The sequence below is a fragment of the Sphaerodactylus townsendi genome, linkage group LG04 (genome assembly GCF_021028975.2).
Source record: "Sphaerodactylus townsendi isolate TG3544 linkage group LG04, MPM_Stown_v2.3, whole genome shotgun sequence".
Classification (NCBI taxonomy): Eukaryota; Metazoa; Chordata; class Lepidosauria; order Squamata; family Sphaerodactylidae; genus Sphaerodactylus; species Sphaerodactylus townsendi.
The window spans coordinates 26,139,086-26,151,067 of NC_059428.1; the positions used below are offsets into that span (position 1 = coordinate 26,139,086).

The 11,982-nt window shown below is 43.6% G+C and overlaps 1 protein-coding gene across 5 annotated transcripts in view; it reads right to left on the reverse strand.

Moving 5' to 3' along the window:
* Nucleotides 1-11,490, reverse strand: part of ALKBH8 (alkB homolog 8, tRNA methyltransferase) — a 60,802-nt gene extending 49,312 nt beyond the window's left edge. Inside the window, exons 1-5 of one of the 5 annotated variants that reach the window (XM_048495482.1) lie at nt 11,420-11,439; nt 8,547-8,634; nt 7,717-7,874; nt 5,737-6,025; nt 896-1,027 (exon numbers count right to left, since the gene is read on the reverse strand). In XM_048495482.1, the coding sequence (XP_048351439.1) occupies nt 896-947 (52 nt within the window). In that variant the 5' untranslated portion in view covers nt 948-1,027; nt 5,737-6,025; nt 7,717-7,874; nt 8,547-8,634; nt 11,420-11,439. Of the gene's footprint in view, nt 1-895; nt 1,028-5,736; nt 6,026-7,716; nt 7,875-8,546; nt 8,635-10,183; nt 10,240-11,419 lie in introns of those variants that run through there. The other 4 variants (XM_048495483.1, XM_048495484.1, XM_048495486.1 and 1 more) reach the window with 4 other exon arrangements.
* Nucleotides 11,491-11,982: the final 492 nt, after the last annotated feature.

An 11,982-nucleotide genomic window follows, 5' to 3' on the forward strand; every position in this document is an offset into this window, starting at 1 on the left:
TTTCATGAACTGTGCCCATAGTGGGTGGATTGCCCCCATCATGACCATGGAGCCTGACATAATTTCAAGTTAGTCTGAGAAAGATGCTCCATTCAGGCACCCCTTTTTGCTCATGCAGGTTTACATTCAGGCAAACGGGCTGTGCTGCTGGCACCCCTGTAAGAGGGAAGTGCATCCGCCTTGGTCCCTGCTACACACACACACACACACACACTCACTCACTCACTCACTCACTCACTCACTCAATAGGTTTATATACCGCCCTCCCCCAGAGGGCTCAGGGGGGTGAACAACATATAAAATAAAGCACATATGTCAGATTAAAACCATTAAATATCAATTAATACGGCTCTAATAAATATAAACCTTACCCCATTAAAATGCAGAATATTTAAGATCAACATAAGATGGCACCTACTATTAACTCTCTTAAAAACCCAAAAGGAAGGGGCGGTAGGATCCGCTTGATGTTATAAGGGGGAGGAGGGGGCCCATCAGCGGCTAGTCTCCCCAAAGACCCGGCGGAACAGCTCAGTCTTACAGGCCCTGCGGAACTCAGTCTTACAGGCCCTGCGGAAATCCTAGTTACGCTATGGGCATCAGCTTTCCTTTACTACAATACATTGGCTGTTTCAGGAGTGAGGTTTGCTGCCTTGAGATTTCTTCAGCCTCAGCCTCAAGTTCCTTCACACAAAAAATTTGCTTACAGAGTGAACACCTATTCTGGCACAATTGTTAGGTGGGGAGGGAGACTCAAAAATCCCCTTAAAAGCCCACAGATTGAGAATTTTGCCACTTAAAAAACAAAATAGTTCTGCTAATCAGTAACAGAGACAAAAAAAACCAGACAACCAAAAATGTTCACAAAGCCCTGTTTGCTGGACAAATTATTTACCGTTTGGAATGACCTCATCTTCCGTCCAATCAATGGTTTCCAAAAGTTGCATTTCTTCTTCAGGAGAAACCACATCTTCAATTACTCTCAGGCCTGGAGGCAAGGCTGCAGGTGTTGTGACCTCCCAAGGAACTGCAGGAATAAAAAAATGAAGGATCTCCATAAAAATGACACACTTGGTGTCCTTACAGGCTAACAGCAAGTTTATCAAATTCACAGTTACTTAAAAAAAATTAAAAATACTGAATTTATATCGATTTTTTAACCTCTCCTATCTCCAAACCCTCTGGGCAGGAAGTCCTGTTAACAAATGATAAAATGTTTAGATACAGAATATACCAAAATAACACTTATCAAAATAAATCTAATCTCTGGACCCTCGCCTAAGGGGGAGAAGTCTTATACGCTTCTGGAAAACACGACAGAGAATTAAGTGGTCAAGCCAAAAGGAATTGTCAACAGAGAGTAATAATCAGATACCACAGGAAAGGCCCCTACACACTGTGCTGTGCTACATACAACCCCACCCCCACCCCCCTCTCTTTTGGTGACATAAAAATCTCATTGTTTTGAAGATGCAAATGCCTGACTTTTCTGTCAAAATAAAGGTCATCATTTTCCCTAGCTGTTTCAAGTGAGATTTCAACTGAATGCAAGTGTCTATTTCTAGAGCTCCTGGGGTTTCTCAGTTGCTAGCTGCTGACAGGAAACGCGACAGTCTACACAACCTACAGAACGGGAGCCAAGTTTTTATTTAAAAAAAATGTTTATAGGCCACTTTCCAATGTTCAAAGCAGCATGGCGTCTAAAACACCCCTCACAGTCCTCAGACATAATTCACTAAGGGATGGGACGAATTGACAACTCACTTCCCAAGTGAGTCCTGTGCCAATTGGTGAGAAGTGTATCCCTAACTGCCTGACCAGTCCCCCACACACATTCCCCCCCGACGTAGGAGCAAGCTGGGCCCAGCGGGGCAGTACCAACAGGCCATTTTCTCACCGGGTCCAGCCCCAGCCTCCCTATTCCCCGCCCGTCCTCCCCTTGCCCCAAATACCAAGTTACGCCAGCAGGCATGGGCAGCCATGGCCCTGGTACCACCGCCCCATTCCCTCACCCGCCCTTTCCCAACCTGGCGGGGCATGGTCAGCCAGCCATCCTCACCGCTAGACCCAGCACAAGCTTCCCCACTTCCCCACCTGCCCTCTCCCAACCCCCAAAGACCAAATACCCTATGGGAGGACAGCCAGAGACGCAGCCCCTGAGAACCATCTGCTGGACCCTGAGGAAAATGGTGAGGGGGGAAGGCAGAGTGGTGGTGGAAGAGAAGGCAGAATCAGGGGGGGGGGGCATGTCAGGGGCACTTGGAGTAGCTAGGGCATTGTGTGGCCTCCTCTCTCCACACCAGTCCACTGCAGGAGAAAATGCTTGCTTACCCCCTTTTCTAAAGCCCATTGAATTTCCCCCTGCCCACAGAAGTTTTAGATCCTTTTTGCTCTCAACAAGCAGCTCTCCATGCTAGAAACAGTTATCTTTTAACATTGAGGAGACTTTCTGAAAATTGCTTGTCATAAGGCATGGGGGGATTATTTTTCAATAGAGGAGGAGGAGGAAGAAGAGGAAGGAGGAGGAGGAGAAGAGTGGAGGAGGAGTTTGGATTTTTACCCCCTTTTCTCTCTTGTAAGGAGACCCAAAGGGGCTTACAAACTCGTTTCCCTTCCTCTCCCCACAACAGACACCTTGTGAGGCAGGTGGGGCTGAGAGAAGTATGACTACCCCAAGATCACCCACCAGGCTTTGTGTGCAGGAGTGCGGAAACAAACCTGGTTCGCCAGATAAGAGTCTGCCGCTCATGTGGAGGAGTGGGGAATCAAACCCAGTTCTCCAGATTAGAGTCCACCAACTCTTAACCACTACACCAGGCCTGCATGATCCCCAGAATCAATTCAGATCCTTTTTCAATGCTCCAACCCGGAAAATAGAGAGCACAGCAAGCAATATGCTCCCTGCTGCTAGACTCAAAAGTTCCCATTGTCCCCCAGTTTTCAGAGGATCAGGGCCAACCTGGCAAACAAGACCACAGAAAGCTGCTATTTTGCTTCTGGTCTCGATTACTACATACATTGATTACCTACGTACATTACCTGCACTATATCCGAGCGATATAGTGCAGGGCACCTGCTGACATGTTTTTGATGCGTGCCCAATGTTCTTAGAAAGTGGGCAAGGCCAGAATACCCAGGAGGACATCTGACTGGCTGTGCAGAATCAATGTCATTTGAAATATACAAAGCAAAATAATGACCAAAAAGTAAGAATTAACTAATACATATAAAAGCAGTACTGCTAACAGTCAGTGAATACCAATGTAGCTTGAGCATCTCTAGTGCATAAACTAGAAGCAACTGTAAACAATTTTATTTTTTTGCAAAGATCAGTACTTCTGCATTCAAAACACCAGCAATTAAAATATTACTAACATCACATTTTCCGCAACCACATCACGGTGTGTTCATGCAATAGTAAGTCAAGAGCCAGCAAGGTGCAGTAGTTAAGAGAGGCAGACTCTAATCTGGTGAACTTGATCTGATTCCCCGCTCCTTCACATGAAGCCTCCTGGATGGCCTTGGGCCAACTTCAGTTCTCTCAGAACTCTCTCAACCCACACAAAGGCAGGCAATGGCCTTGAAAACCCTAGGCCAGAAGTCTGCCATGATGGCACACAGACACAAACAAGAGTCAGCGGGTGCATTCAAACATTATGGTAAGCTATAGTTAGACTAAACAACACATTATTGCAAACAGTGGCACAAATACTTTTTTTAAATTCTAAACCACAGTTTATTCCTGGTTAATTAAGTGTGGCTTGTAGTTAAATCTGAAAGTATAAGAACATAAGAACATAAGAAAGAGCCTTGCTGGATCAGACCAGAGTCTATCTAGTCCAGCACTCTGCTACTCGCAGTGGCCCACCAGATGCCTTTGGGAGCTCACATGCAGGTGAAAGCAATGGCCTTCTACAGCTGCTGCTCCTGAGTACCTGGTCGGCTAAGGCATTTGCAATCTCAGATCAAGAAGGATCAAGATTGGTAGCCATAGATCGACTTCTCCTCCATAAATCTGTCCAAGCCCCTTTTAAAGCTATCCAGGTTAGTGGCCATCACCACCTCCTGTGGCAGCATATTTCTCCCAAAATAATCTCAATCACACATTATAATTGAAAGAAGTCTGTTTCCCTTTTATTAGTCCTAATTCTTCCCCCCAGCATTTTCAATGAATGCCCCCTGGTTTTAGTATTGTGAGAAAGAGAGAAAAATTTATCTGTGTCAACATTTTCTACCCCATGCATAATTTTATAGACTTCAATCATATCCTCCCTCAGACGTCTCCTTTCCAAACTAAAGAGTCCCAAATGCTGCAGCCTCTCCTCATAAGGAAGGTGCTCCAATCCCTCAATTATCCTCATTGCCTTTCTCTGTACTTTTTCTATCCTTTTTGAGATGTGGTGACCAGAACTGAACACAGTACTCCAAGTGCAGTCGCTTAATATAAGGGCATGACAATCTTTGCAGTTTTATTATCCTTTCCTAATTATCCCCAGCATACAGTTTGCCTTGTTCCCAGCTGCCGTGCATTGAGTTGACATTCCCATGGAACTATCAGCTAAGACGCCCAAATCCCTTTCCTGGTCTGTGACTGATAGCACTGACCCCTGTAGTGTGTATGTGAAGTTTGGATTTTTTGCCCCTGCATCATTTTACATTTTGCTACATTGAACTGCATTTGCCATTACTTAGCCCACTCACCTAATTTATAAAGGTCCGCTTGGAGCTCTTTGCAATCCTTTGTGGTTCTCACCACTCTACATAATTTGGTATCAATGACAAACTTGGCCACCACACTACCCACTCCTACTTCCAGGTCACTTATGAATAGGTTCAAGAGCACTGGTTCCAAAACGGATCCTTGGGGGACACCACTCCCTACATCCATTGTGAGGACTTCCCATTTACATCCACCCTTTGTTTCCTATTCCTCAACCAGTTTTTAATCCATAGGACTATAAAGGCCAGTTTTCTCAATAGCACCATCCCTCAGCATCCTATATACACAGACAACTACATACCGGTAGAGCAACAGAAAAAATGTGGATGTATCTCCAGCTATTAATAGTGGTCTCTCAGAATACTTCTGCCAGTCCCTGTTATTCCTCTGTATGCCCCACCAAGCAAGTCTGTGTGACTTCTGCATTCAATATATCTGTAAAGGATTCAGTGGTGTTGATGAGCGGGTCAGCCGCCTGGCCTTGACTACATTCCACAACCCGGGCGATGGGCCAGCTTCTGCGGCGGAGACCTTATCTCTGCGAGGGAGATGAGACCTACGTTCCCATGGGAAGCCGGGAGGGGGATGGGATGGACAGAGTTATAACCTGTGCTTCTGGCGGGAAATGTTATTCCTGCCACGGCGTGTACGTGAGCTTTCTAGGATGTCTGAATAAACGGTCTTTTACACCCAAAAAGCCTTTTATTTCTGCTTCTATGGAATTCCTTACAATATCCCTTTGAGAGCAACTGAAGGACAAAACATCTTGCTGAACCGTATACTTTTAGTCAGCCTGACAAAATATTCAACAGAAACTGCTCCAAACAAAACTGTGCTACCACAGTGAAAAGTAGTCCACTACTGATCCCCTTTCAAATCTCCCTTTATATTCAAAGTGAGGCTGAGCAAGTCAAATATATCTGAAAGAAAACAACGTTCAGGAAAACAGAAAGAAAATGATGGGCTATGAGGTGTAAAAGATGGTTGTTTTTTTCTTCAGAGGCAAGTCATGATACCTTTTTCCACAAAGTTGACATAGAGGAGGGATGACTCTACTTATGGCTGAAATTCTCCTAAACATTATTCTCCTTTCCCATTTGAGAGTTTCTATAGGAAACTCTCTGCTTTGCTGGTCTTCTACCCGGAATCCCATATTTCAACAAAGGAATAACGGCTTTGTTTCTGGTGGGCATTTATGAGAGGAGCTTCCCACAGGATCCTACCATCCTTCCTAACTCTGCAGTGGGCAAGAAGTTGGCTTCTACTTACGCCATTACCCAGACCGCCGTTGGCAATAACCAGGCTCTAATTAGCAGGAAAGATGGAGGCAAAAAAGAAACACATTAATATTCAACATTAATCTCTTTGTCTGAGAACAGAATCTCATAAACAAAGCAGAGCAATAAAGAGAAAATGGGGCCACTGGCCCAGAACTGACATGTGGTCAGTTTTGCCTGGTAATTTGAGTGATTAGGAGAATAGTTTGGTTTTTATACCCTGCCTTTCTCTACCTTGTGAGGTAGGTGGGGCTGAGAGAGTTCTGAGGGAACAGTGACAGCCCAAGGTCACCCAGAAGGCTTTGTGTTTAGGAGTGGGGAAACAAATCCAGCTCACCAGATAAGACTCTGGAGCAGCAGTGGCGTAGGAGGCTAAGAGCTCGTGTATCTAATCTGGAGGAACCGGGTTTGATTCCCCACTCTGCCGCTTGAGCTGTGGAGGCTTATCTGGGGAATTCAGATTAGCCTGTATACTCTCACACACGCCAGATGGGTGACCTTGGGCTAGTCACAGCTTCTCGGAGCTCTCTCAGCCCCACCCAACTCACAGGGTGTTTGTTGTGAGGGGGGAAGGGCAATGAGATTGTAAGCCCCTTTGAGTCTCCTGCAGGAGAGAAAGGGGGGATATAAATCCAAACTCTTCTTCTTCTTCATATGGAGAAGTGTGGAATCCAACCTAGTGCTCCAGATTAGAGCGACCGCTCTTAACCACTACACCACACTGGCTTCTTTAGTCTGGAGAAGGTTAAGGGGTGACATGATAACTATGTTTAAATATTTGAAAGAATGTCATGTTAAAGGGGAGCAAGCTCCCCCATTTTTCTCTACCTTTAAGGAGTCTCAAGGCAGCTTACACTCACCTTCTGTTCCCTCCCTCTCTCCCCTACCTTGTAAGGCAGGTGAGGCTGAGAGAGTTCTGAGACAACTGTGACTGGCCCAAGGTCACCCAGCAGGCTTCATGCAGAGGAGTGGGGCATCAAACCCGGTTCCCCAGGTTAGAGTCCACCAGCCTTAACCACTATACCACAAATGCATAGAACTGATATTAATGAGTCATCAACACACATAAAGTTGTTTATAACGTTTAGCCACATGAGTGGCTAGCAAATCAAGTCTTCTCTTGCCCGGTCCATCCCAGGACTTCATGGCTGCCATGACAACCATGAGGCTGTCCCAAGTTATAATGAATCCTACACATTAAAAAGGGAACAACTACAAGTGTGCCCATAAAGAAGATGAGGTCTTTCAAGCATGGTTTTGTAGGTCTTTAAAGGTTTCCATGAATGTCTTTAAAGGTTTTCTCATGTCCTATCCCAGACTAAGGGCTCTTCTACATTCTCATTTTCTTCAATTGGGGAAAGGAGGGGTTTCTTTTGTGTATAGGTTTTGCTCCCTCTAGTGTTCCATTCAATAGTACGTTGTTCTATGTCCCGCAGATCTCTTTGAAAATTTAAAGTGCAGGCAAATATGCTGGACACAAAGCAGTATAATATTGAATTGACAACTGGAGGGAGCAAAATACATGGAAAAAATGAAACTACAGGGACAGAAGGGATGAAAATGAGAATGTGGAAGAGCTCTGAAAACATTCATAAAGCTGAATTCATTTGAACAGTTACTAAGGACTATGTCCCACTGAAATCAGTTGAGACTTATTTCCAATTCAATGCACAACTCACATTCGTCATTAGGAGAGCAACAATCAGTCCTTCTAATTACCTTTGTAGGCAAAGAGACACACTCAATGTCCTCATGCTTCAGTAAAGTATTTCTGGCCTTCATCTGTTTCTGTCGTAATTTCTTCTCTGCTTTACTGAGTTTCTGATTCAGTTTTCTGATGTTCTCTGTTTCCATGTTGAATATGTCATGGGAGGTCACTGGAAGAAAGAAATAACCTCCTTTAAAATTCCTTTGGAAAAAAAAGACTGCAGCACAGTCCCATCCTACATCACTACTTCACAACAGTGGAATTGCCTTTTTGTCATGACTGTCAAAACTCAAGTGACAAATGATAAACGTAAGTATCACTGCATTTGGTCTACCTTACAGGACCGCTGTAAAGATTAGAGATCATCAACAGAAGGAACTTTGAACATTTGAAATGCATAGTAGGTCTGCTAAGAACTGTGATTACAATTATTTTTAAGTTGTTCAGGTTGTAGGAGGGCATATTTTGGGATTTTGCAATCCTGAAGCTCAACTACAAAATTTGATATCAGGCACAGACTCCAGCGCTCTAAAGAACTTTTGAACCCTTAATGCTGCAAAGTCGAGCTGGAACAGTTGTGAGCAACACACAGGAAAAATCATGGAAACTAGAAGAGGCAGCTAGGAAGAGTTTCCAGGGTCCAGAGGAAACAATCTTAGTGTCCTGCATTGCTCTTTCCCCCTTCTCATGACTGCCAGATGCTAAATAAAACATGCACAGTAAGTAAACAAATGAGCATTTGCCTTATTATGCAGAGGACAAAACCTAGCTATTCTTAGGACAGATGCTTGGTTGCAGGAGCTTCAGAGCAAAGCATACATATCCTATGGCTGCATTTTACCTCTTTAAATCCATCTGTTATCTTCCTAATCCTTCCAGAGAGGGCTAAGCTAGTTATCTCATCAACTGCTGGTTACTGGCCTTGCTCCCTACAAGAAGAGATGTGGTTGAAAAAGAGATTATTTTTTGGAACTAATGATAATGAATCTTTTCACTATAGGACTTATTAAAAACAAACACATATGCACAGTTTGGTTATCACAGCATGATCCATTCTCTCTCTTTTGTTACTCCCAAAGCAATGTCTCAGTGTATTGTTAAAACCTAGAAGTTGTGCCTCTGTACCAGCAGATGGTGCACTCTACCCATTTATATTTTTTTCCCTATGTATTGTTGACGGCTTTCATGGACAGAATTAACTGGCTGTTGTGGGTTTTCCAGGTTGTGTGGTCATGGTCTGATAGTTTTTGCTCCCACATTTCACCCGCATATTGCTGGCATCTTAACAGACATGTCAGTCAGACGTGTTCCTTTCTGAAGCAAAAACTACCAGACCACAGTCACATAAGCAGAAAACCTACAATAGCCAATTAGCAGAACTTTTCAATTCTGTTCATTCCAAGTTTCCAGGCACAGTATAAAAGTCAGCATGATCACAATCATCACCTAAATGAAAAGGCTCAGCCTTTTTAAAGATCTCACTGTCTGCCAGCTAATACACAAAAGGCCTCTTCCACATGGTTTTTTGCTCAGATTGATACCCAAACTGGAGGAGCCTTCCTCATATCTGGATGATATTGTTGGCCATTTGCTGGTGGTCCCCGGCCCCTCAATGATGCGGCTGGCCTCCACATGGGCCAGGACTTTCACAGCACTGGCCCCGGCCTGGTGGAACACCCTCCCACCAACTGTCCGGGCCCTGCGGGACCTTGGTGAGTTCCGCAGGGCCTGTAAGACTGTGTTGTTCCACTGGGCCTTTGGAGTGTCCAGCCGCTGATATGGTGCCCCCCCCCCCCACTGCTCCTGCTTTGGCACTGGTACAACAGAGCTCCTCATATTGAGGAGCCTGCCGTCCCCCCCTTCTTGGGGTGGGTTTTTAAATTGAGCCTGGACGCCTCTTGTTTAATTTGCTAATTGTTAGCCGCTGTTTTTATGTATTTTAAGATGTTTTATTGACGGAGCCTATGTTTGTATTGTACCGGATTTGCTCCTGCTTATTGTTTATATTATGTTGTTCACCGCTCCCACATTTCACCCGCATATTGCTGGCATCTTAACAGACATGTCAGTCAGACGTGTTCCTTTCTGAAGCAAAAACTACCAGACCACAGTCACATAAGCAGAAAACCTACAATAGCCAATTAGCAGAACTTTTCAATTCTGTTCATTCCAAGTTTCCAGGCACAGTTTATATTATATTATATTATTCCAGTTTATATTATTGTTGTTATATTATGTTGTTATATTTGCTCCTGCTTATTGTTTATATTATGTTATATTATGTTGTTTATATTATGTTGTTATATTATGGAGCCCTTTGGGGATCGGGTGGTATAGAAATTGAATGAATGAATGAATGAATGAATGAATGAATGAATGAATGAATGAATGAATGAATAATAATAATAATAATAATAATAATAATAATAATAATAATAATAATAATAATAATAATAATAATAATAATAATTTGTTTACTTTTCAACTTTCCCCTGGCTTTGATTTCCAGGAAGATCGCAGTCAAAATGGTTTTGAACACTATGAAAACAAGAAGGTGCACATTCTCAAAGCTCCTACCCACATGGGCACCATTTTACAGCCATCACCCATCACAAATGTCATTCTCCCTACCCCATGCCAGTGGATGGCTTTAATTGCATCTATAATCTAATTGATTCAGTCCCTGGCACATACACATAAAGATATGAAGTAACAGGGCAAAAGATATGAAGTAAAAGGTCTCTACACAAGTCTTTGGACAACATCTGCCAGACCAAGTCAATATAATAAACACAACAGACCAATTCAGCATAAATGTAACTCCTTTTGGTTCTGGTGGGTTTTCCGGGCTGTGCGGCCGTGGTCTGGCAGATTTTGTTCCTAACATTTTGCCTGTATCTGTAGCTGGCATCTTCAGAGGTGTATCACAATCTTTTCTCTGTGATACACCTCTGAAGATGCCAGCCACAGATGCAGGCGAAACGTTAGGAACAAAATCCATCAGACCATGGCAACACAGCCCGGAAAACCCACCAGAACCAGTTGAATCTGGCCGTGAAAGCCTTCAACAGTAACTCCTTTTCATCCTATATTAGAGCAAGTAAATGGAGAGAAAGCTGGGTCTATTATACCTTTAATGGGTGTATAGAAGAGGGCAATTTGATCTGTGTAAGGATTTTTTAAAAATGCACAAGATGAAATTCACTCTTCTGAACAGCCGCTAAAGATTATCCTTCATATCTGATAACCCTCAGACTTTATTCCTATGCAGTGCCAAAACCTAATTTCTCTGAGCCCAGTACAGTGATACCATATGCCTACAGTTTAGCAAGACATAGAAGGAAAAAAGTCTGGGTTTATCTTTGAAATGACATAAACAGACCTCTTTACAGTAATTTAGAATAATAGAGTTGGAAGGGGCCACAGAGGCCATCTAGTCCAACCCCCTGCTCAACGCAGGATCAGAGCCTAAAGCATCCCTGACAAGTATTGTCCAGCTGCTGCTTAAAGACTGCCAGAGAGCTGGATCTCACAACTACCCTAGAGTGGACAGTCGATTCCCCTGCTAAACAATTCTTACTGGAAAAGAAAAAGCTTGAGATTTAACGCTGGTTTAAAAGATACAGTTATATATTAACTTAAACTGCTGTTGGGACTTCTAGGCTGTTTCCTTTAGGACGATAAAACGGAGCCGATTAAAGCAAACTAATTTACCTACCAGGAGGCAGCCATGCTGGAAAGGAAACGAACTACAACTCCCATGAAGCTCCTCGCCTACAATTCCCATCACGCTTGAAGACGAGCCCAAAATTAACCCCTTTTTCGACGTTGTGAATTTTAGAAAAATGCTTCAGCCTCCCTTATTTCTGTAACGATTCCTCAACGCTGCAGAAATGTTTTCTTTTAGTCAAAACTGCCACCACTAAGCCTGGTTTGTTTTCTGTAATGATAACAGCATGCAGGCCAGTGTTATGCATGTTTACACTGAAGTCAGTTCCTCGATTAGTGTTGGCGGCTCCAGATTGGAAAATACCTGGAGATTTTGGAGGTGGGGAGCAGGATTTAAGGAAAGAAAGGATCTCTTGGGGATACAGTGACTGATTTTTATTGTCGGAAGATTAATTGTGACTGCAAGAAATCTCCAGGCTTCAGCTGGTGGTTGGCAACGCGATCTTCGAAGCCCTTTGCAGCCAATGCAAATGTTACTTTACAGTTGAGTACCAGCATGTAGCAGCAATGAGCGTTGGACTAGGATCCCCGAGGACATCCTAATTCGA